A 25,621-nucleotide genomic window follows, 5' to 3' on the forward strand; every position below is an offset into this window, starting at 1 on the left:
CTGCAGGAAGGTATTTGCTGGGGTACTATGAACAGTGAGCAGCATGGGGTTTTTCTTGTATGGAAGTCCTTGTGCTACCACATCTGATGAGTGTTCAGAACTAATATGCTGGTTTCTCTCCAAATATGCCTTTCTCTGAGTGCTCAATGTCTGCAAAGTGGAACAGGGGCTATTGACAGGCCAGCAGGAAGTTGCATTGGGCATAGATTTGGAGCATCTTGAGAATCACAGCTTTAATTCCCCCCCCCCAATTTTATTTTAAGCAAGTGTCTAGTCCTTTAGGCTGTGAAGACAGACGCGAAAGTGTGAGCAATGCTGGATGAAATTTCAGAAGCTAGAGGCAGGCCAGGAGATGAATGGGATGTTCAAGCTTCAGTGCTGGCTGAGCTCTTGGGCCCCCACTTCTTGAGTGCTTTCAGACGGCTTGTATCAGGCCATTGACCTGTCTCACTCACAGAATTTACATGGGTTCCAGACATCGCCGTCTTCCGCTTGCAACCCTCCTGTGTTTTCCCACCACTTCTTTTTTCTTACCAGAGAAAAGATGGAATGACCGCACAGTGCCTTCTGAGTGGTAGTGCTAGGAGCCCTCTGTGTTAATTAAATAAATAGGTGCACATACGATACATTTATCACAGAATTTAGAGATTTTTCAGGTACAGAGTATGGAACACAAAATGTGGATTATGTTAGTTCACATGGGTCTTCCTTCTAGAGAAATGGTTTGCCAGGAGATCTTTTGCAAAAGACAACGGGGTGAGAAGCATGTTAAGGATCTCCTGCCTAGCTTAGGTCAAGCATTTATTTGACCTGCCTGACATCTTTTTTATTAAAAAGAAAGACTATGACTATTGTCCTTTGGGAGATGAATAAAACCATACAAGGCAGCCACCATCACCGTCTTTACAGCAATCAAGGCATTTCAGCAGCATCGGTTCCCAGGGATCTGGAGTTAAACTTTGTGATGTGGTCTGAAAATCAGTTTTATGAAATATATTTTGGTTTGCATATAGTCACTGGTGAAGTAATTTCCAGCTCAAACCCAGGAAAATATAGAAGCATAATGATTTCATGAAACAGACTCACTCTCTCTTAAAGCCACCTCTTTTGAAATACCTGTCATGGCCTCTGACACATAATGGAGAGTTCATCAAGTAGAAACAGTCTCTCACTACATAAAGTTGATTAAAGAAACCATTATATTCTCCATCAGTTTTGGCTTTCAATCCATTTTCTGGAGCATTGCCCACTCCAATTTATAGCAAGAGAAAACATGCTTTGACTGCAGAATAAGGAAATGGCAGGTATTTTCCAACTCTTCTTTTCCTATTCTCATCTAGAAGAGTACCAGAGTCAGCTAGACTCAAACCAAGAACTTTCTGATCTGTACACTGGCACCCCTGGTGATGAATACACTCCAAAGTTGAAGAATATTTGGAGAAGAAGAAGTACTGTCTTCCCTGGGCTCCAGCATGGTTCTACTTGTAGTGATCCACTGATCCTCCCTAACCTAGTTTGGCTATAAATACTTGTAAGTTAAGCCTAGCTGGCCAAAACCTATCTCTGGCCTAGTCTGGCTGCCTATCTCTATTCCAACATTCCCAAACCTGCAGATGTTTTGGGCTGCCCTGTGGACGTTTTGTGCAACTCCCAGCATTGCTGACCATTTGCTGTGTTGGGTGGAGCTGATGGGGCTTGAAGTCCACAATTTAGAGAGCAACGAGTTAGGGACAGCTGCTCTATTCCACCCAATATTTGCTCTCCAACCCTTTGACTTGTCACCTTCCTTCTTCCAGCCATCTTAGTCCATACAACCCTTGGCTACTTCCAGTGAAACTCTAGATTGACCTTACCCAACCAGGTGCCCTCCAGATGTTTCACACTTTACCTCCAATCAGCATGGCCAATGATCAGGAATCCTGAGAGATGTAGGCCTTAGCTAGACCTAAGGATTATATAGGCAAATGGAGGGGTTGTCCCTGCCTGCTCCTGGTATCCCGTGTGTCATTTGGATGCACAGGGATGATCCCGGGATATAGGCCTGGTCTAGCCATGGCCATAGTCCAAAATATCTGGAGGGCATCAGGTTGGGGAAAGCTACTATAGTTTATCCTTACCATAGACTCACTCTTCTAGGCAAATGACTCCTGGAACTCCCTGACAATTCTGTACCTGATTCTATCAGGTTTGTACCACTCATGAACTCAGATATGAGCAGGCTGCCTAGGGCACACTGCTGGTAGAGACAGGAAACATTCCAGCTTATGGCTACATCTTTCCAAATCAGGACTATAATATTGTAGAACTCAGACTGATTGTATAACTTGAATTGTTCAAAAGTTTTTTTATTTATTCAGCTGTAAACATTGTTAAATGAGGATCAGCAGATGTAGCTCTTGCTCAACTGCCTCACCAAGTCACACCTATATATCTCACACATTTGTACTAAAATCAGTACAAATGTTTTAAATCAATATGTATGTGTTTGCATGCCTCGCCATTCCCTACTCTTTCCCTCCCCCCTCCCCCACCCTGTCCTATTTTTCACTGTCTGGTACAGATTTATAATCCAAGTCACATAACACAAAGAAAGAAAAAGGGGGAAAACCTTCTTCCACAGAACGTCGCTGCAAAACCACCACAAAGGTAACAGATTTGTTTTCTTTTCGAATAATATTTTCGAAACTAGGTATGGACTTCTGAACAATCTCTATGGTGCCTACAGTGCTCAGTTATCGGAGAATAAACACGTGTCTTCAAGTATATTATAGCTTGTTTTGTTTTTGCTCTTGCTCTTGATGTAAATAGTATAAACTGATCAGGGGGTGGAGTTATGTTCCCTGCCTTAAAAAGAACAGCATGTTATAAAGCACTATAAAAGAATGAATGGAAAAAGAAAAAGAAGGGCAGTCTTTTAAAATCCCTCTATTAGCTTACATCAGCTACTTTTTGCAGCAAACACAGAAGAACCATCACAACAAGCCAAAAGCCACATTTCCCAACATAACACTGAATAGCTCTCATCCTTTGCTCGCCCTGAAAAACCAGCACAATGTTGATTCAAAGAAAAGAAATCCCAAACCAAAGAGCCCCCACCCCGCATCCCCAATAATGTTCAAAGTTGATGCCCTCCTTTGGGCACTCGGAGACTTTTCCCGGTTGCACTTCCTTCTTTTACTCCAGAATCTTTTGCGTGTCGCTGCCAGGTCTCCCTAGCACTTCCTGGGTTGGCCCATATGAGAAAAAATGATTAGGTTTTTTCCTCTCTCTGGTCTCGTTTCATTTGAGGCGTTGAGTCACATTAGCCAGAGCTACTGCAAAGGCCTGCACTGCTGAAAACGGATATTGAAAGTCCAAAATGTAAGCGTTGCCGTCAATCCTCCCAAACTGCATGACCTGAAGGACATAGTAGTGGGAGGAGAAAAAGAAAGCAAGTGAATAAAGGGACATCATAAATAAGAACTCAGGCAGCGGTTATATAAAGAGTGGGCTATTAAGAGGAGGGGGACGTTCACAACCTCTTGCCACACCTTGAGAATTCAATTGGTTGGTATGTGGTTCTACTGGAATCGCTGGAACTGTTCAGAGAGAAAAGGTGTTTTCAAAAAATGGGAGAAACAGCCCACAATACTTAGGGTGTTGAATCCAAGAAAGAATGCTGGGGAGGCCATGTCAGCAGAACAGGAGTTTCCCAAGCTTTTCAGTAGACTCAAGCATGAGTTCTATGAAGTTCATAGGCTTGGTCTGTTATAAGCATCATAAACACTATCATGGAAACTTTGGGCATGCCATGCAGTGTACTGTGCTTGATGGCTTGTTGGTGATGAAACATTTTAGAAGTGCTAGGATGTGAACAGCAAGTTTTTTTCGGATCTATGTTGTTCATGTGAAATGTTTGTTAGGCTTTATAACTGGTGTAATGGTGTGGGATGGTGAGTGGAGGCAAGTGCTTCAGATATAGAATTTTTGGAAGCTATCTCCAATTTGTGAAATAATATCTCTCTGAACATCATCACTTGGAATGTTAGGGGCTAGGCTAGAGGAAACAAGTGCTTTCCAAACTCAGAAAATTAAAAAACCAATGTTGCTTTTTTACAAGAAACTCACCTTTTGGTGGATGACAAGAACAAACTTTGCAACGATTGGGTAGTCTATGCTAGCAGCAATTCCAGGAAAGCTAAAGGTGTGGTTATACTAATACATAAAATGCACCAATATCAGTGTTACAAGCAATCCCCAATTCAGATGGGCATTTCCTTATTTTGGTAGTCAAATTTACAGACATGATCATCGCCATGGTGAATGTGTATGGTCCTAATCTGGATTCACCTGACATGGTTTATACATTCTTTAGTCACCTGCTTGCTATTACTTATATGACCATATGTTAATTGGTGGGTATTTGAATGAGATTCCTGATAAACTATTCCTAATAAATTTACCTACAATAAGCAAGGCTTCCAGCCTTGTTGAAGACTTATACCTGACACATACATTTCTTATAACAAAAAGATTAGGGTGATGGATATCACAGCAAAGTCCTTGCCCCACTCCGGACCTCTATCAAACACTATAATGTGCTAAATATGAATAGAATAAATTACCTCCATCTAAAGCAGAATTCATGTTGACTTGCCTGCACCAGGGGTATTGGGAAATGAAAGAAAGGTCTAGCAAGATTCTGGCATTTCAATTGAAACAACAACAACACTAACAACAACAAATGGAATTATATTCTGTTGATTAAAGATAACCATAACAATGTATATACAACTCAAAAGGATATAAATACAGAGATTCAGAAATTTTATTCTGAACAATATAGGATGGATAGCGATTTGATGAATCGGGAATTCCATAGACATCATCTGGGGGAAGGGATATAAGATTTTTCAGTTTCTGGGGACCAAGATTGGATCCAGGGCTCCGACCCCTTCCCCCTCATAGCTAGCACAGTTCTCACCATGCCAGCTGTGTCTCCATGCTCGGAGACAGAGCACAGAGAGGCTGAAAAGGGGGCAGTCCTGTGGGCAGGGAGGGGGGATACTGCAGAAGTTGCTTTATGCAGCTTCCTATGCGCCTCCTTCCCTCCTCTCCCCAAAGCCATGCCTAGGTGGGCGAAATCCCCCATCTAGGGAAAATGCAGGGTGGCCAGAGCACAGAGGTGAGGATCACCTCTGTGCTTTGGCCTCCTTGCATCGGATACTCTGCAGCCTCCGACTTCAGAGGCTGCCAACTATCAAGATAGGATTGCACCCTTGTTGTGTTATTGAAATTATGAGGAATGGGAAAGCTCTGGGGCCAGATGGTTTTCCTTTAGAATGTTATACGCTCACTTAAGTTGTTGTTTTTTGTCCTTTTAGTAAGCCTTTTAAATCAGGAACTTTACCAGCATCATTATATGATGCTTTTATTTCTGTTATTTCGAAAACTGGTAAAGATCATACCCATTGTGTAAATTACAGGCCAATTTCTTTAATCAATGTGGATGCTAAAATATTAACAGCAAGTCTTGCTAATAAATCTCAGCAGGTGATACATACATTAATACATCCTGATCAAGTGGAATTTAATCGCCAAAGGCAGGGTGCAGATAATTTAAGGCTTGTGGTAAATTTGATCACCTTGAATAAAAACCGAACAAATTAGGCAGTGTTTATTTCACTTGATGCCGAGAAAACATTTGACAGATTACACTGGCAGTATATGTCTATGACGTTAGAAAAATTCGGCTTTCCGCAGGAATTTTCAAGATGGATTAGAATTTCATCTCTCTCCCCCAAGTCGAGAGTGATGACAAATGGAAGTCTTTCAAGGTTGATGTTGTTTTTTGCCTACAGAGGGGTACAAGGTAGGACTGCCCTCTTTCTCCCTTGATATTTGATTTGTGTCTTATTGCATGTGCAATTAGGCAGAGCAGAGAAGTTCATGGGTTTATGCGTATATAAAACGGATTTATATACAGTTATTATTTATCAGTAGGTTAGAATATTCTATGCCAAAATTAATAAGATTAATTTATACCTTTGGTACACTTTCAGGCTATCCTATTAATTGGTCAAAATCTAAATTAATGCTAGTAGGCAGTATTAAATTACCAAATGTAGTTACTAAACGGCAACTCCATTGGTGTCCAGAGATTATGATGCATCTTGGAATACAGGTGCCATAATATTTCTCAAATAATTAAACTGAATTTAAGTGGATGCTGACAGAAATATTTCTGGATTTGGAAAGATGGACATCACTTAATTTAAGTATTTGGGGCAAGGTTAATATATTTAAGATTAATGTCTTACCACGGATAATTCATAAATTGTGTAATATTCCACTATATATTTCCCAAACATGTTTTCAAAAACTCTGCAGCATTTTGGATGTTTATTTGGGGGCGGAGGGGGTTGCTTAAGAGGATTGGAAGTTGTCCACATGTGTGAAATTTGTGGATAGTCATGCACTTTAAAATTATATTCCTTTGATGTGGGGATTAAGAGATGGACAGAAAAAGTAGAATCTGAGAGCCCTAAAAGTTGCCAAAAAACAAACAAACCATACTCCAAGCCTGGAAGGATAAATGCCCACCACCTATTATGCAGTGGACTGAAGATCTGTGCTCTCTTGCTGCATTTTAACATATAACTTACAGCCGTCAATTTCATCTGGATGCTATTTAGACATATGATCCGCTTAATATTAATACTTATATTTGAAACAGAAGTGTCAAAACTTTTTTTTTAATCAATGGTGTTGTGAACAGTTATTGAGACTGGATATGCTTTTATTCTTGTTCTTATGTTCTTGCTATCGGTGTTATTGTTTGCATTTCCCGTTTTGTTTGGTTTTATTATAATTGCAAATAAAATAAAAAGCATATTATTTCTAGCTGTTCTTGGTTGATCCTGGTTCACCTGGATGCAACATGATTGCAATCCCAAAATGACTGGTTCCAATGTATGGTCTGAAGTAGAGCTGTGCACAAGTGGCCTCTCAAAATTCTCTACTCCATTTGTGGGCAGAAAAATTGCGAGGACAATTTCATCAAATTTCTCCAGGGGGAAGAGAAATTCTCCAAAATTTCTCACAAGCAGGCATCACCATTGGCAAGGGCTGAAGAACAGCTTCTTTCTTTTTTTCCTAAGGGTCTTGGTTTTGGGGCGCTGTCGCTGCGAGTGGCAACAGCACCAACAGTGTGGGCAGCCTGGACCCCATTTTGCATTCTCCACAATGCCCCATATGCTTAGTATTACTCCAGGGCACTGAGGGGAGGGAATGCAGGCACCACAAAAAATGGTGAAGAAAATGTGGTGAAAATTCTGAAAAGTGTCCTTTTATTTCTAGGAGGCAAGAAAAGAAAAATCTCAGGAATTACCCCATGAAAGGGGCTTCCATTTTTCTAACTCATTCTCGGGGCATTTTATAATTTATTTTGAATGTGTGTTGGTGGTGTTTTTGACCTTAATTAATCCCTGTGAGATGGCTGAGGGTACTGTCTATATTTCTCTATTACACATTTCACCATTGCTCAGCAGTCTCCCAGGCTGCCTGCACTTTCTGATCCGAAAAGTCCCTATGGGAGGAATACCTTCATGATGGCTTCTCCTGGGCGGGAAGTGCATGCAGGAAGCCAAGGAGGAGACAGGCTGTCAGAGAGCTGACCTCGCAGTGAAAGACAGGACACTCACACACACTCCTCAGTCATCTCATAAGTAAGGTAAGCACAAGAACCCTGAACCAAACCCATGAGAATTTCTCTGAAATTTCTTCTCCCTTGAATTTCTTTTCAAAAGCAATTTCTTTTCTATCAGATTGAATGAGAATGGTCAAAATTTTCATGAGAGAATTTTCAGCACAGCACTAAAGGCAGATGAAGCAGCCACCTTGCGGGAGCTAAGCAGGTATGGACCTAGTCAGTGCTTGGAGGGGAGACCACCTCGGAACTACATGTAGCCCCCTTGAGTTCCACAGTGGAAGAAAGGGGTATGTAAGTGTAAAAAATGCATAAAATGATTTATGGAAATCACAAACCAATCTACAGTGACTTGGCTGCTCAGCCTCCCAGTAACCATGGAGTTTGAGAAATCACACAAAGAAGTAGTGATAGCACGTTCCTTTTCCAGGAACATACCTAGAATGTTGACAATTGTCTGAATGTTCACAAGATGACTCACTTCTATTCCAGATTGATCATTCTGAAATGAATAGTGTCACAAGCCAGTACTGTTCTCACATTCACATACTTAGTTTATAGATCATTCTCACTTCCTTGTTTTATTTTACTTCTATCCTTTACAAAATTCAGAATTCTTTACATGAGTCTCTCATCCAGGTGCTACTTGAAATGGATACCGCTGTTGGGAGATTGAACGCTGGACTAGCTGGAGCCTGCATTTCATCTGAGCAAGGCAATTCATATATTTCGGTGATAATTTAATTCTGAAATCACACTAATCATCCTTTTGTTCGCACCTCTTTAAAGTCCATATCTTTTACTCTAGATTAAACTAAAGTCTCCTTGGAAGCAATACGAAATAGATTCCTAAGAGCCTCCTGGCTAGTCGATGGAGGACGACGGATGTTCCATAATCTCTGAGGCCTACAACACAGCTGTCGATCAGGTAGGCTCCCCTAACTGTGCCTTAGCCCAGTCTCAATCTCCTTTCTTACCTGGTTTCCTGGAGGTAAGCCAAGCAGGAAGGGACAGACTAAGCTGGGCTGGTAGAGGGTTTCTTCTTTTCTCTCAACCTACAACTCAGATCAGACTCAATCTCCCTTTCTGTTAACTTACCTGAAAGAAAGGTGGAAGGGAAACACATCTGCAAGGAAGCGTAACTATTGCTTGGAAGAAATCACATCAAAACGAATTTGACCCACATGTCAAGGCCGAATACAAGAAAGAGCCTTGAACATCTTACCTGTCTCCCTTCCAGCTCAATCTGAAAGTTTTTTGCAGATTCTTGGGTCACTCTCCCTCCAAAGTCCAGCTGATAGACTTGGGTTGCCTCATTCCACAAGGGCTGCTTGTTAGCCATCACGTACACAAAGCCCTGGCTTCCTAGCCGCCCATCCTCCTTCTCATTCGCTTTCCGGCACTTAAATTCATCCAGTTCACTGGCTGTCCTCAAGTTCCTTTTGGTTTTCCACCCCTTTTTACTGCCCTGGCTCTGGTTCATCAATTCATCCCCACTAATAAACAGCTCAGGCTCGCTCTCTGAGCTGTCCTGAAATTCATTCATCTTGTTCAGTTTTTTGGACTTCAGCTGGTCCTTCTGATTTTTGACTTTCTTCTTCTCCCTGCCTAGTCTAGGGCTGGATATCAGCGAGTTGAAATCCGTCAGTGTTGTCCTGGCCTCCTTCTTGACTTTTCCCTCGGTGATAGCCTGCATGTTTCCTTCATCGGCCCGGCTATCCAGGCGCTTCCGATTCTTCTTCCCAAACTTGTCTGTCCGCTGAGGAACGGGGCTTTCCGTCAAGGAGAGGACTTCTTGGAAGTTGTCCGCTGTCTCCGCCATTGTGTCCGAGCCCACGTGACCCGGAGGCTCTGCCGGTGGTGGAGACATAACCGGCTTCTCCACCACAAGGAGTGCCTTGGGGGGCAGAGGGCCTTGGGAGCTCTGCGTGGAAGGGGGGCATGTGCTGTAGGAATTCCACGGGTGCAAGGCCATCGGTGGCAGCTGTAAACTCGAGCAAGTGCTATTTCCAGGGTACATGGGGGGCAACGGGCAATAAGCGAGGTTTGAGGGATAACCTGGCTGAAGCACAATGGTCGGCTCCTGTTGTGCAATCTGGGGTGGGGACAGAGCTTCTTTGGGAGAGCAAGGGACCTGCATTCCCTGAAGAGGTGGGGGTGGAGGGGGAGGGACACTGTAGCTCCCTGCATATGGTGCTCCAACCCCATAACTCATCTGGAAAGTGGCAGTGGGACTGGTTGGAGATTTGGGGGAAATGAAGGGCACTCGGGATATATCCAGATGCTGAGCTTGGCCAATGACTAGAGGGGCAGGTTTAATGGGGTTAGGCAAAGTATTATGGGCTGTCCTTTCTTGAGGAACCCATATCTCCTCGCTCACCATCGGTTCCCACTGATAAGGGGGTGGTCTTTTGACCCCAATGCTAGGCTCCGCCATGGCTATTGGGATGTGGCGGACTGATTTCTCCACAGGGCAGTGCTGAGAAAGAGCCTCGTCCTCCATGAAGGCAGAGTTTACGTAATCTGTCCGTTCACGGGAGCTGTCGGGCGGACTCAGCAAATTGTACGAGGACTGGGAGGCCAAAGGCGAAGTACTGACGGAGTGCGTGATGACGGAGCTGTGTTGGGAGCTGCTCCCTGTCGTTACATCTGGCCTCATACTGCCGAGGCCAGAGGCACCGCTGTTGGTGTTGACGTTGCCCATATTCCCACTTCCATTGTTAGTGTTGCCACCACCACTGTTGCTGCTGCACTGGCTGCAGGTGTATAGTGCCGTTGGCACCCTCTGCTGGTACTGGGCTGCCACAACGTTGCTCTTGAGTTTTGGCGGGAGTTGCAGAGTAGCTCTCTGGCTGTCAACCAACTGGGCCATTTTCAGGGCTGCCTCCCTGCTGTTCCTCCGCAGAGTAGCATGGATTATGCTATTGTCCAGCCTCTGTGCGAGGCCACGGCCTTGAGACAGCTGGGCTGCTATCTCTGGGTATGGTGGTGGGTCCCCAGTTGGAATGGAGTAGCGTGGAACCGTGAGCCTGTTCAGGGTGGCACTGGTGCAAGGCTGCTGAATCTTCTTCTCTGACGAAGTAATCCTCAGAGTGGCAGAACTGCCAGGCCCCTGCAGAGTGTAAGTGTTCTGGGCACACAGCATCCGTGCCCGGGGTCGGCACACCTCCTCCACATTCCCGCTACTGTCAAATGTGGTTATCCTTTCGTAGCCAAGAGGGGTCTGATAATGCCCTGCTGAATAAAGGGGGAAATCTCCCTTTTTCAAACAGAGGTCTATGGGAGGCTGTGGGGGTATAGGAGGAGGAGGTGGTGCTGTGGTCGGAGCTGCTGGTATGGTCCCGGGATATGGAGGGGGAGGGTTCATTTTGTTCATCTGGATTTCTTGGGCAGTGCTGAAGACAGCTGCTTCACCTTCAGCCATCTGTGGAACTGGACGCAACGTTTTGACTTTATGGAGGTGCTCGTGGTCTCTGTCCCCATCTCTGTGGTCGACGATTGCCATCTGGATTGTACCCTGAGGCGGCAGGGGCAACTGAGGGGGTGCCTGGATTATGCGCCCCATTTCCACTCCTCCAAAGATCACCTGGCCCGGGTTGGAGTACCTGCTTGGGATCGGGTAGTGGACTGCATTATCGGTCACGTGGTCTGCGACCGGCACAGCTGTCGTCTGATTGGCGAGGACGTCCAATTGCACATTCTGATTGGCCAACAAAGACTGAACCAACCCTATGCTCTGAGTTGGTGACATTGCTTGTGCTGAACTGTGAATAGGAGCAATTGGGATGTTTACGGTGCAAGGTGGGTTGTTCTCAGGAACTCCAGATGCTCCCGTCACTATGACAAAAACATACAGTATTATGTAATAGTATTATAGCTTTCATCTACAAGAAATCCACTAGCTTCAGTCCTTGTCATCTGTGGCATTGGTTTACATTTTAAAGGTTATTTGAGCAATTTGTTAGTCGAGTCCTTTACTCAGTTTTTGAACTTGCACTGCAATATTCTCTCTCGTCTAACCATGAGAAGCCAGGCCTGAGAAACCGGCACTCTCTCTGCAAAAGCCCCTCCACTCTTTGGGACGAATCCCCCTTCCCCCATGGTTCTCTAAATCCCCATTTTAATTCATGGTTTAAGGGAAATTTCAGATAGCCTTTTCTGCAATAAAATCTGTAGCTAACTAACTGTTTAATTAGTCACACACTCAAGAGAGGAAGTATCAAAGGCAGTAGGCCTGTATACATTAGTTGCTGAGGAAAATGGGTGGGAGGGTGCTGTTGCACCGTGTCCTGCTTGTGGATCCCTGGTCAACAGCTAGTTGGCCACTGTGTGAACAGAGTGCTGGACTAGATGGACCCGGTCTGATCCAGCAGGGCTCTTCTTATGTTCTTAAGGGAATTTGCCCCAGGGAGAGGGGCTGGACCTATGGCTGCCTCAGCCTCCTTCTCTCCCCTTCCAAATCGCCCATCTAACAGAAATCAATCCTGCATCAAACCTAATTCTCAGGATGAATAACAATAATCTAATGTTCTAGTATAGTGCACTCTGTTAACCAGACCTTTTTGTGCAAACTCATTGAAGTGGGTGTGATTTATGTAATAAATTATAGCCCTTAATGGTAACCTGATCTGAATCAAAGGAGAGAAGAACCTGCTCATCTACTGAAGTTTATGAATGCATGTAGTCACCACTGCAACCTCAGTTTCCAAGCACCATGATGGAGCCACTCTACCCTAAGGCTGTGAACTTCAGCCACCATTGAAGGCTGATCCTTGTCAATAACAAGTGCCCTTATTTCATGCAGTTTGTAAACTCTCACATCTAAATTCAGCTCCAATCAGCTTTCAGATTTCTAAATGAAGTAACATTTTAATTCTCTGAAGATTTTAATTCCCAATTCCACAAATGCCTGTTACATTCTCAAGAAGACCCAAACAACTGATTCTTAATGGATTCATTTAAAGTCAATTAATCAGGAGGACATCCACTGATCATCTAAATTAATCATGGCATTTGTTTTGTTGTTGGTATTTAGATTGCCAAATTTTCTGGGAGCCCTGAGCTCTCAGTTACATCACCGGGAACATACTTTGCCTGGCCTAGCATATTCCTCCACCCACCTCGTTTTTCACATTCACACTCCTTACAGAAGTCGGGGAGGCAGAGAAGAAAGTTCTACTCAGGCCAGGAAGGCTTCAGCTTCGAGAAGACTTTGGAGAAATTGCAACCAAGACAGCTCCCATGATCCCTGGATGCTTTGAATATACCATGCCTGCAGTGCAGTGTCTGAAGTCTTCCTGATGCTTGTGCTCTTCCCAGTCCAAGTGGGACCTCCCTGCCTCATTCCAATAAGCAACATGGAACAGGGGGTTGGTGGTAGGGAGGGCCCATCCAGGCTGGGAAGGGTGCATGTTTTAGGAAGGCCTCTAGGCTCTTCCAGATGACATCACTGGAAGAACAACAGTGTCCACAGGACTTTTCAGCTGTATTTTGCAACCAATGGCTTCCACAAAGAGTGGGCTCCAGATCTGCCCCATCACTACCCCCAAACACGTCCTTCAGATTGTTTAATAGAACCTTGTCTACAAAAACCAAATTCCGCATACCCTGTAGGTGTTGAGTTAAATCTCACCTGGCAAATCGTCTTCATCTTCACTAAAAACATTGGGGTTGAAAACAGGCAAGTTTATATAGTCCATGGAAATCTTCCGTACTTCTGGAAGATATATGGTCATTTGCCTGGGCTGGAGATGCAGCAAACTGGTTTTATAGATAACTACAGAAAGGAGGCAAGAAAAAGGAAGAAAGGAAATATTTGTAATTGGAGAAAATATAAAAGAAAAAGTCCATCATGACCAAAGGAATCAACCAGTTGGTGTTGGTTCAACCATGACAAAGTTCCTCCATGAAAACTACTTCCATGGGGTGACCACATGCGATAAGCACACACAAATGTATTTTGCTGTCTTTACAAACGCTAGGAAGCTGCAGAACAATGAGGCTTCCCAATTATGATATACAGAAAAAGTATACATGTATGCAGAAGTACTTTCTATTTGATTATTTTGTTCAAACTGAAGAAGCCTCTAGGCCAAAGGGAACAGTCTAGAGGCTCATCTATACCAAGCAGGATATTCCACTATGAAAGTGGTATGAAAGTGGTATATAAAAGGCAGGAGCCACACTACTGCTTTATAGTTATATTGAAGTGCACTGCAAGATCTACACTACTGCTTTATAGTGGTAATGAAGTGCACTGATAACTGTTGGGGCGCATGACACATCTACACCAAGCGGGATATAATACTATGAAAGCAGTATGATATGTGTCAATGGGCCTCAACAGTTGTCAGTGCACTTCAATACCACTATAAACCAGTAGTTTGGCTCCTGCTTTTTATATACCACTTTCATAGTGGAATATCTGCTTGGTGTAGATGAGCCCTAGAATGATTTATTTCCATCACTGGAAATAAGTTAAGTAAGTTTGGCCCTGGCCAGTGTCTAGATGGGAGACTGCTTGGGAATCCCAGGTCAGGATATGGATAATGGGAATAATGCAAGGGTAGACCATTAAAGGGGCTGCAGATGTAGGGCGCTAACATAAATTATGCTGCGCTGGTGTAAGGGACCTCTAGTGCCATACCAATAGGATTAGCTGGCACAATGACTTTTCTGGAGAATCCCATAGTGTCAGTTAATGCAGTTGGGTGTTGCTCTGGAGGTCCGTTATGCGAACGCAACATAATTTATGTTAGCACTTGTGTCACATTGGATAGTGCTTGTAGTTTATTGTTTAAGATGTGGTTTATATATTTATGAAACAAATAGATACAGAGTATATCCTTAAAAACGGCAATGAAATACACTCCGTAGCAGAAAGAATTTCTCCTTACACGGAACACTTTTCTGAAAACTCCCTGCAATTAGACCCTGAATTCTTTAAAATCACCTGTTCCAAGGAGTTTCACAACAACGGAAGTTCTCACAAAAATAGTCCATATGAATTGTTCTTAGCTACTGACAGGGTTAAGGGGTGGATGGGAAGAGGGATTTTTTAAATGGACAAGTTTTCTTTTAGAGATAAGCAAAGCAACATTATTCCTCAATGAGCTGGACAAGGGGATGTAGGCTTGTTGGAAGAAGAATGGTCTTGACCAGTGTGTTATGGTGCAATGTATTGTGGAGCCCCACTGGGCACAGTCTGCTGCTAGCTTATACGACAGTGGCTCAGAGAATGCTCTGAAAGCACACGCTGAAATTCTGCCACTGAAGTTAAGCCAGTCTGGCCCTGTAACGTAGATGGAAGACTCCTAGAAATTATATATAAGTCTCTCTGAGCTCCTTGGGAAGAACAGAGTATAAATGCAATTCATAATCAATAACAGGCATCACTAAAATTTAGACACCACCATGAGTTGATATCTTTTTTTAAAAAAATGATATGCCGACCACTAATATATCCAATAAAAATTTGACATGAACCAAGACTAGGAAACTAGAGCATGTCACACAACAGGGTTAATTCTTACCTGCACCAAGATTGGTTGGTAGGAAAGCAGCCAAACCCACGATTTTGAATTTGGTTCCCCAGATATTTGATGTGACCTGAGCAAGGTAGTTGTGCTGCAATGAAAAGACATAACAAAATAACAACAAACATTTATATGGTGCTTTAGCATGTTCACATATATTAACAGGGCACAATCCTCTGAAGATTGTTGGCAGCCTCTGAACTAGGAGGCTGCCCAGTATCCACAGTGCAGGGCGGCTGGAGTGTGGAGAAGACCTTCACTTCTGCTCTCTAGCTGCCCTGCATTTCTGCTAGACAGGCATTTTTGCCGTCTAGCAGCAATACTTCAGAGGGGGAGGGAGGGAGGGTGGCTGGGGCAGCCATAGGAAAAATCATATGGTTGCCTCCCTAGTCTCCTCCCCTCCCCACCCCCAAGAACGCCCCCTGTTTCCGAGCACAGAGATGTAGCCTGAACCTCACTTACTATGAGGGTTGAGGCAGGAACAGGAGCATCATTTCTGGACTCTAAGGTCAGAGCCCTCGAAGCCCAGAAATTGAACAATTCTGTAGCCCCCTCAGATGCTGTCGGGAGGAAATAGGATTGCTCCCTTAGTAGTCCTTCCAATATCCCTATAAGGTTGATCAATATTATTATCTCCATAGAGGAGATGGTAACACTGAGAAAGAGTGATTTGTCACAGGTCACCTACTGAGTTTGCTGTACAGGTAAAATCTGAACCAGATTACAGTCCACAACAAATAGTGTGCTCTATGGCATGCCATCGGACATCTCTCACCATGAAATTTCTTCTGCTTTGGCCCTACTCAGAATAAGGTGCATTTTATAAATGTTGGTAGATAGATAATTAGATAGCCATGCAGTACCTGAGTGATATCTTCCAAAGGAAACTCTCTACGCGTTAGGCTTGGTGAACCTATGGAGGGCTTCCTTATTGGCAACCTGGGAGATCTTGATATCTCCTGAGCTGCTCGTGATAACTTTGGAGATTTGCGAGCTTCTATATTAATTCTGCACAGAAAACCAAAATGACAATGATCAGGCAAGCACTAATCAATGGTGTCTGCCCCTCTGTAAACAGAACATGGAACACGATTAGCCGGGTGGTGGTTAAAATGAGAACATGTTTATAATTCAGAAATAGTTTCAAGCATAAACACAACTTTAATATCAAAAGGGAGCTCACAGTGCATCCCTCAGCCATGTGTTGAGCCACTGAACTGAACAGTGGCACAGGCATCAGCCTTGACTCTTTCCCTAATACTTCAGGAGGGCTGTCTGGCATTTTCTGTGCATTTTTAAATTGAAGTGCTGCATGTATGTTTCATATGTTTATCACAGCGGGGTGGGGGGAACCTGTAGCCCTCACATGTTGTTGGACAACAACCAGCAGCCTCCCTGATCATTGGCTATGCTGGCTGGGACTGATGGGAACTGGAGTCCAACAATATCTGGAGGACCACAGGTTCTCCTGGTTTCTGAGTTTATTTGTCCCCTACTAACTAAAACAGTGCTTTCTTTAAAAAAAAATGGATACAAAACTGCTTTGAGGACTAGAGGGAATTTTCTTGGTGATATCGCTGGAAGCCAGCTAATTAGCATCATGCACAGCTAGTTTCTGCTTCACACTTGAAAACTGGATTTTTTTTTTATTTTTTAAGAACTTGACACTGGAAAGAATGAGCATTCTGAGACTGAATGCAGGAAGAAAGCTCCCAAATTGGCCCCACCACTATAAAAATAGCACATCTGTCTGATCCCAGTTGGCACTGTCACATCTGTCTTCACCCTAACACACTAGAACAAACACAGCCCAACCAGATATTGCACAATATCTCTAGTTTGGGCTACTGGTAAACAGAGCAGGAGAACCTGCTTTACATAAATGTACAGAGCTTAGTGCAATTTGTATACCAGAAATGTGAGGTTATATTTTAACAATAGACAAGGAAAGCATTCTTCTTCTTTGTTGGCCTATCCCCAGGATCAGGAACTGGGGGACAGCAGCTGTTGTAAAAGGACAAGAACAGGGTTTCTGAGCACAACGCTCATGGCCGAAGAAGCTATGAGCTTCAGAGAAGCATCACTTGCCTCTTAGAAGCATTGAGTTTGAACAGTTCAAAGGGCCACCGAGCCCTACACAGATCAACACAGAGAACCCACAGGCCCTAGTGTTCCAAAAGCAGAGAGCAGAAAAGTGCTTACAGAACAAACTACTCAGGGAAGGGAGGAGGCAAGCAGCATGGGAAAGAGAATGTGTCCTAGCACCATTAGCAAATCAGGCAATTAGAGAGCGAGAGATTAGTTGTATTACATAGAAGTAATCTTTTCTTTGTGTCTTTGCATCTGATGCCCTTAAGACATATTGGCGGCAGCGTCTGAAACCTCACAAACCAGCAGGTTAGCTGAGCAGGATGCAATTTGTCAAGTGATGGCACTTCAGTGCCCTGGACAGCTTTTCTTCAGTGTTCCCTGCCTGCGGTACTTGCCTTTAGCCCAAATCATCAGAGTCTCTCCCATTTCCGCAGTGCCTGCCAATGATTCCAAATTCTTTGAAAAGCAAATATTGGAACTCAACAAAGTTTGGAAAACAAGCCAATGAATGAACATTTTAGTAGGCTGTGCTATTTTGGCCACAGAAACTGGGGTTTATTTGTGTGTGTTTTTCTTTTTGGTGCACATGCGAGTAGAATATAGAATTCTGCTTAAAACACTGGCTGGAAGCAAACAGAGAAATTGCTTCATCAAATATCTAAAGTTGTCCACTGTCAACTAGGACTAGCTTATCCAGTTGTATGAACAGGGTCTTTGTTTTGCCTGGATGAGCATTCTATAACAAACATAGAGAATATCTCTGTATTATTTTTGTAGCTAATCACAGAGGAGAATTCTAAGGTTCTTATAATGTTTCACTGAAAACCCTAAAATTTCTCAAGCAGCCCATTTCCTATGCACTGTGTAGGAATGTTTCCCTTTGTTCTAACTGTATAGGATGCCCTCTTGGCATGATAAAAATTCAAAGACCCAAAGAAAAGGAAGACGGAGTTTTAAAAAGGCTGAAGTGATTACCTGGGAAGTTTGGGTGATTTGCTAGCTCGAGTGATTTTGGGAGACTTTTTTGCAGCCCAGTCATCACTCAGTTCAATATCACTGGAATCAGAGCAGTTGCAGCTGTCAATCACGGTGGAAATCAAACTATTTCCATAGATTTCATCTGTCAACACAGGCCCCACACGCACACAAAAAGAAAGAAAAAAAGAATCATTTCAGAAACCACATCCCAATTACAACTGTCAATCATCCCTAGGATATCCTGCAAGCAGCAGTTGAGGCACAACTAGAGCAAGGAGCACTGGGTATTCTTTGAAACAAATGCAGAATCAGCAACAGCCTAAAATCAAGCAAGTGGTGCTCAATTATGGAGGCTGACAGGTATCTCTCCAAAATGGAAAAATGTCTACAGCTAATTAGAGACTCTTTCCTCTGCCATCAAGACACAGAATATTATAATGTAGTAGGAGATAACTTGAAGCATGCCTGCTGTCTTATGTCTAGTTCAAAATGGCTAATAGGAGGGAAAAGAGTATTGCCATTGGATTCACCTGTCTGGTGGCTTAAGAAGTATACATTTCTGCATCTCAGTCCACTGATTTGTTCCAAGAACAGGAGCTCCAACATACATCTGAAGCTCCACTACCTAGAATAATTAATTCCCATAGAGAGCAGATTTGCAGGGATATTTCTTTACACACAAATATCAGGTATCTATAAGAAGATTAGCACAGTTTATACAAGAAATCCATGTGCACTTCTGAACATGTTTGGATCTCACATCAGACTACCCAGAACCGGAATCTAAAAACAAGAATCAGCAGCCCATCTAAAGCTTTGTACCTGCTTTTCCATCTGTCTTCGGATCCATGATGACAAACTCAGGCCGCAGTTTGCTAATTCGGCGTCCTTTCAAGATAGGCACCAGACCCCCCAAGTATTCCAAATACAGTGTATAGCAAGGCCCTCCAACTTCTGGGTCATCTTCTGTCCTCTTCATTGTGCAGTGAAGCCTTTCATTGCCAGATGTTGGGTAGCTCACAAAATCTCTCATGTTGTTGGGGTCTGGGATAGGAGGCTGGGTTAAATATAGGAGGGAAGGGGAAATTCAAGTCACATAAGTCGTTCTGCACACTATTAAAGTCTTTACAGTCATGGAAGGACAGTCCAATGTTATTCAGAATCTTGTACATAATAAAAACTAGCACAGTTTAACCAACTGATCTGCTCTGTAGTCTAGTATTCTTTACTCCATGCTCCTGATTTGTTTTTGGTTTTTTGCCCCTTGATTTTTACTGTAAATGCAGCCTTAAAAAACACCCATGTGTGCAAAACAAAGCTAGCTACATTTTAAATAAGAAGTGACCACTTTGTGACTAAAAGCTGAACAGGTATGATGCAACAGAACTGAATAGCACTGACTTAAACCTGTGGCCCATGCAGAAGTATAGAGTGGATAACAGTAGAATCGCTTTGGGGGATCAGGTTTCTCAAGAAGAGATAAGTTCCTGTAAGTACAGCTGGAAAAAAGCTTTGTGATCCAGTAGGGAATTTCATTTGTTTATTGACAATATTTATATAGTCCCCTACCCCAGAAACATTTTAGCACTTGTCCCAGGAGATAATCAAATCCAAGCTTATTCACAAACTCAGACGCAGTTCTTCACAACATTTCCCACCCAACCCATGCTGCTGATGGGACTCAACAGCAGTCCCATCGATCCCTGGATGCACATTTGCTTGAACAATGTGGTATGTGAACCGCCTGATCATGAATACAGATGGCCATAATTTCAGCAGCTGGAAAAAGCGCCATCACAATCGAAAACAGCTGCTGGCTATGTGTGATTGACTAGTTTTATTCATGTGTATCCCTACATCATGCACATGTTTGAAGGCAGTCAGGACTGCTTACTTGTACAAGAAAACCTAATTTGTGAACCAGCCCTCATTAGATGGCCTCCATCAGGTTTTCATGTATTGTTCTTCAAAGTGAACATCAAAGCCCTCTCCCTGCAAGCTGTTTTGTTCATTCGCACAGCAATCTTCTGATCATCTATTCAAAGGTCAGTCCCAATGAACTCAGTGGGACTTACTCTCAGGTAAGTGTGTACAGAATGGCAGCCTTAAAATGCAACATGAATGATCGTGATTCATGATACATTCCCTGCTTGTGTACTTTATGGCCTCATTCAGACAACATGCTACCATTCTGCTTAATCACAAAATGGTTAACAGAATGCATTAACCTGAATGCATTCCATTAACCATTTTGTGGTTTAGCAGCATGGTCTAGCGTGTTGTCTGAACTGGGCCTATGTCTCAACTTCTGCCAGCTGTTTAGTGCCATCTATACATCCCCTTCTTTGTTCACATTTCATGGCAGAATTATCACCCCAGTTGATTTACCTTGATCGTTGGTGTAAAGGCAGTGGTGAGGTATGAGCAGAGCCGGGGAGGCAGGGTCAATTTACTGATGTCTTTGTCGTCCCGCAAGGAGCTAGCAATGGTTTGTTGGCACAGGAGCTGCAAGCTGGACACTCTGTGCTCCACTCTAACAACGTAGAGGGCAGGACCAGAAGCCATGAGCAGACGTGAGTCCCTGTGACCCCAGCAGATTGATATGATGGGGCGCTGTGTAAAAAATAGTATTTTAGATCTTTTCCTCTCAATGGAACATATTTAAGGATCTTTTTATAGCACGTATTTCACTGGCCACATCACCTTGTTTTGGAACACCTTAATTAAAGGCAATGTCTCAGAGCTGGTAGAGTCTCCAAGGACTATACCACTTTGGATTGCCTCATCATTCCAATTGCTAGGATAGGACTTTAGTTTACTTTTGGAAGAGGAAGGCGTATTTTTTCTATGTTTTCTCCATTACTTTTCATTCTTTGTTGAACATTATTAGCATCATTGCAAGTGTGAAATCAAAATTGATTTGTTGTGTGCAATGTTACACAGAATATTAAAAGAAATTACAGTGGGCCTGACCCACTATGCAAGTTTCCTCCATATATATTAGGAATACACAGGTCATGCTGGTAGGGATTTTTGAGAGTTGGTAGTACAGTTTCTTTTCATTTCTTGCTTCATTAATATACTTCAGCATAACCCTTACCTGTACAGGTGTCTCCAAGGTGTAGATATGTTCTCCATGAACATTGTAGAACTTGACCAGCGCACTTTTCAGAAAGGAAGCACTGCTAAGTTCAGCTAGTTGGCTTAGTTTTTCCATGCCTGCTACCGCCAGCAAGTCTCCCTGTGTGCACCACTGTGCCACTACATCTGAAATCACAAAGGGATGGAGGCTCACTTTTCAATGTCTTACCTAGGGCAATCACATCTACTTACTCTTATCTAAGTCTCATGGACTGCTTGTAAGCCTTCCTCACAAAAATGCTTGAGATGTCCGCCATTAATTGTGAAAAATGTGAAATGGTACATAAAAAGAGCTTATGTCCAGAAACAGTTATCCATGCTGTGACATCATCACACCCATGCGTTTTCCATTGCTGGTGGGAGTGGGGAAATGCATGACACAATGAGTGTGCCTTAATGGAGAGGGGAAAAGAACTTGACATGGCTGTCATTTTTGGTGGCAACCTTGTACATACTTTGTTGTTCCACCCTGACAACATGAAGTTCTTACAGAATATAAATGAATACTCAAATTTGTAATTAAAGTACTTAAAATATATATCGATGAACACAAGACTATCTAATCAGCAGGAAGTCTTTCCATAACAAAACTTTATTATAGGCAACATATATCCCAAGTGTTTGCTTCACAAGAAGGATATTGGTTTTCAACTTTCAGCACAATAGTTCTGCCCCCTGTTAAGTATATACCAGGAATGACAATGATTCTTCTCAATGGGAGTTTTGCCTGGATACAAAAGTACATGATGCCGGGTGCCTCTAAAGGAGGATGCATCTTCAAAAGAGTAGTGCAACACCAACAAACTTTAGAAAATTTATTAAAGTTTCCTTAATGCAAACCCCACTTATTAAAATGTTGACTTGCTGATTAAATTAGCTACTATTGATCATCTATGGCTTCAACCAATTTTAGCTTGTAGCTCTACTTTAAGCCTTTTGAAACACTGCTTCACATGAAAATTACTTTAGAGTCCAGCATTCTAATGGCTTCAGTTTTTTTCAGGTTTCATGAAACCCTTTAAAGCAGAGAACAAGAAAGTAAGTGAAAATCTAGCTAATTTACTTCACTCATCTTTGAACTGATTAGAAGTAGAAGGAATTTATGCATTCAGGATCTCTCATGGCGGCCTGAAGTCAAGCCCTCCACTGTCACAATCCTCTGTTTGACAAAGGTGTGATGGTGCACATAACATGCACACTGTGCACTTCTGATGTTTGGAAGTCATGACTCCTGAAGGCAGATTGTCCCACACTAGCTATGTGAGCTAGCAGGAGTCCAATATCATCTGAAATATGTCTCTGAAATGACATATTCCAAAACTAGGGCAACATAGACCTATCCCTGGTCTGGAGAAAAATAATAGATGTGTAGCATTATAAAATCCTATGGCTACAGAGGTCTTCAAAAGTCATCTATTCAGCCAGCTTCACTGAAGCTGAGATAACATAAACCAAATAGACTTGAGAGGTCAAACCATTTCATAAATATAGCCAATAATAGTGTACCACTAGAACCAACCTATTGTCTGTATATAGAATCATAGAATAGTCGAGTTGGAAGGGGCCTAAAGGCCATCGAGTCCAACCCCCTGCTCAATGCAGGAATCCATCCTACAGCATACCTGACAGATGGCTGTCCAGCTGCCTCTTGAATGCCTCTAGTGTGGGAGAGCCCACAACCCCCCTAGGTAACTGGTTCCACTGTCATACTGCTCTAAGAATCAGGAAGTTTTTTCTGATGTCCAGCTGGAATCTGGCTTCCTGTAACTTGAGCCCGTTATTCCGTGTCCTGCACTCTGGGAGGATCAAGAAGAGATCCTGGCCCTCCTCTGTGTGACAACCTTTTAAGTATTTGAAGAGTGCTATCATGTCTCCCCTCAATCTTCTCTTCTCCAGGCTAAACATGCCCAGCAATCATAATTTATACAATGTGTACTGCAAGCAGAGAATGAACCCATGAAATTAGTCATTTCATAAAGTTGGAGGTTATTTTGGAAAGCAGATTACTTTCATTTGGTACAGTGAGTGTCAGAGAATATAAAACAAGCTATCCATTTATTTCAAAAGGGATCCCATAGTTGAGTTTGGCTTCTTTTATTTCTTTTTTTCTTTTACCAGTAGGTGTCACTGCTGTTAGCAGAAATCACTGCAGAGGGATGCTGAGCTTTAAGAGACAGATGCTGAAATATTCATGCCAAAGCAATCAAAATGTAAAGTGGAAGAGAAACTGGGTGGAGGCAGGCAGGAAGACATCTCCTTTTCGTACCTTTCAACCCTGAGCGGATGATGGTAGGAGACAAGTCGTCATAGTTGTTCATTAAGCTAATGTCTCCTGATGTGAAACTGACGGTGAGTAGTGGTTTGGTGTTCTGAACCAGGACTGGATATGCAGCTGGACCATCTAGAAGCAGAGATGGGGGTGGGGGGAGAGATAGTTTGGGATGATGGAAGAAAAGTAGAATTTGAAGCCAGGTTTCCAGTTCATCATCAGCTGTCAGTTTCACCAGTTGTGACAATAAGTGGCCACTTTTCCACTATACCCTTTGAATGTTGACAAACAAATCCCATCCTCCTTCCACACGAGTGGGATGGTCTGCAGTGTAATGTGAACATCACAACACTAATGTTGGGTCCTCAGTGATCTTGTGAAGCCCGGCATTTCTCTACACCCACAAGAGACTCAATCCAGAAATGCCCCTGTATACACTCACTGGGAATACTTGCTTTATTACCTGTTACCCAAGTGACAGGCTGCTTGGTAGGAGACTCTCCTTACATTACCTTTCCCAGAGTGGCTGCAATACCCACCAAGGTTTCTCTCTCACTGGTCCAGGTACATGTAAAGATTTCTTTCCATGTGATTCAGCTCCAGCAGTTTGCAAATCATGCCAGCAACAGGCCTTCCAAGGCACCACATGTTATTTGCATAGCTTGGAAACATGACAGCAAACACCATATGAGTGCATGTCTTTACATATACCCAAACCAGTAGGACGAGCACATCAACTTGGGCCAGTCTAGAAGAAAGCACAGAGGCAATGCCAACCGTGCTGGGAAAAAGAAGGGCAAAGGGGTCTCCATAGTAAAGGTCTGGTATGCTTGTACCACCCCCACCCCCAATATCTAAATATGTCCAACTTCAATAGGGATGGCTGACTGGCAGCCTGTGAGTGTGATAAGGCCCTTAAAGCACCTTTATATGACCCCTGCAGCCTTATAAAATTCTAGTCAACATGGGGTAAAAAAATTACTTGCACCTTTCACTTGTAAGGAAAAGAAACGCTGAAATGTTATTTTCATACAAAGCTGTTTGTACTACCATTCTGGAAAGGAAAAGCATTATTGCCAATCTGTCTCTCAAGGAGATCTGATAAGAAATGTATCCCTCAGTCTTCATAGTACTAGAGCATGTGAGCCCCATGCGTTCTGTGAAGTCCTTACTGCTAGGCAATGCTGACAGAACACATACATGCACCCCACACACACCATGCATGAGAAATTCAGACAGAGAGGGTTCTGTCAGCACAAAAGTTGGCTATCCCTGTTCTAAGCTAATACATAAGAGCGCCTTTTTTCTATGAGGCTCTCCTTCATATTAGCTCTCTTTGTATTTAATTTTTCAACTGCCTACAGCACCATCTGTACCATTCACTATTTAATTCTTTGGTTTTTATCTGGCTAGTTTTGACAGAAGGTGCTGCCGTCCCTAGAGAAAGATGCTCCCAGGACACCAGCTAAGCGAACTCTTGATAATCACACTGGTTACAGTGGATTAGGAACAGAACCAAATGTTGTCATTCATGTGAGCTTTTAATAAAATGAGACAACTGAAACACAGGGAAATTGAGCCATAGATAGGGACATTAAAACCAATACCACATAATTGGTGTGGTTTTACAGATAAGTACAATTCAATCAAGCCCCTCCTACTCATCTAGGTGAGTCAAAGGCATACTTCCTTTGAAAGGTTTCTGAGGAACATACAATACTTCATAAGAACATGTCATATTAGAATACTCATTAGAAGTAGGCTTGCACCAAGCTCACCCACTCCTGATTGACTCAGCAGCATTTACACATTTGCCTACTTTACTCATCTAAAGGGATGCATCAGATGTTACAAATTTCCCCTCACAGACCTGTAAATCAACCTCATAACAAACATAACATTACAATTCTCATAAATCGG

General features: G+C 43.0%; 1 protein-coding gene across 1 annotated transcript in view; it reads right to left on the reverse strand.

The window, feature by feature from the left end:
* Window positions 1–2,324: 2,324 nt before the first annotated feature.
* TULP4 (TUB like protein 4) overlaps window positions 2,325–25,621 on the reverse strand; it is a 133,652-nt gene continuing 110,355 nt past the window's right edge. Inside the window, exons 6-15 of the mRNA XM_063124498.1 lie at window positions 23,699–23,833; window positions 21,392–21,558; window positions 20,680–20,904; window positions 19,114–19,348; window positions 18,289–18,433; window positions 16,086–16,230; window positions 15,220–15,313; window positions 13,320–13,463; window positions 8,913–11,524; window positions 2,325–3,396 (exon numbers count right to left, since the gene is read on the reverse strand). Coding sequence (XP_062980568.1) covers window positions 3,280–3,396; window positions 8,913–11,524; window positions 13,320–13,463; window positions 15,220–15,313; window positions 16,086–16,230; window positions 18,289–18,433; window positions 19,114–19,348; window positions 20,680–20,904; window positions 21,392–21,558; window positions 23,699–23,833 — 4,019 coding nt within the window. The 3' untranslated portion in view covers window positions 2,325–3,279. The remainder of the gene's footprint in view (window positions 3,397–8,912; window positions 11,525–13,319; window positions 13,464–15,219; window positions 15,314–16,085; window positions 16,231–18,288; window positions 18,434–19,113; window positions 19,349–20,679; window positions 20,905–21,391; window positions 21,559–23,698; window positions 23,834–25,621) is intronic.

Source organism: Elgaria multicarinata, chromosome 4, assembly GCF_023053635.1.
Source record: "Elgaria multicarinata webbii isolate HBS135686 ecotype San Diego chromosome 4, rElgMul1.1.pri, whole genome shotgun sequence".
Classification (NCBI taxonomy): domain Eukaryota; kingdom Metazoa; phylum Chordata; class Lepidosauria; order Squamata; family Anguidae; genus Elgaria; species Elgaria multicarinata.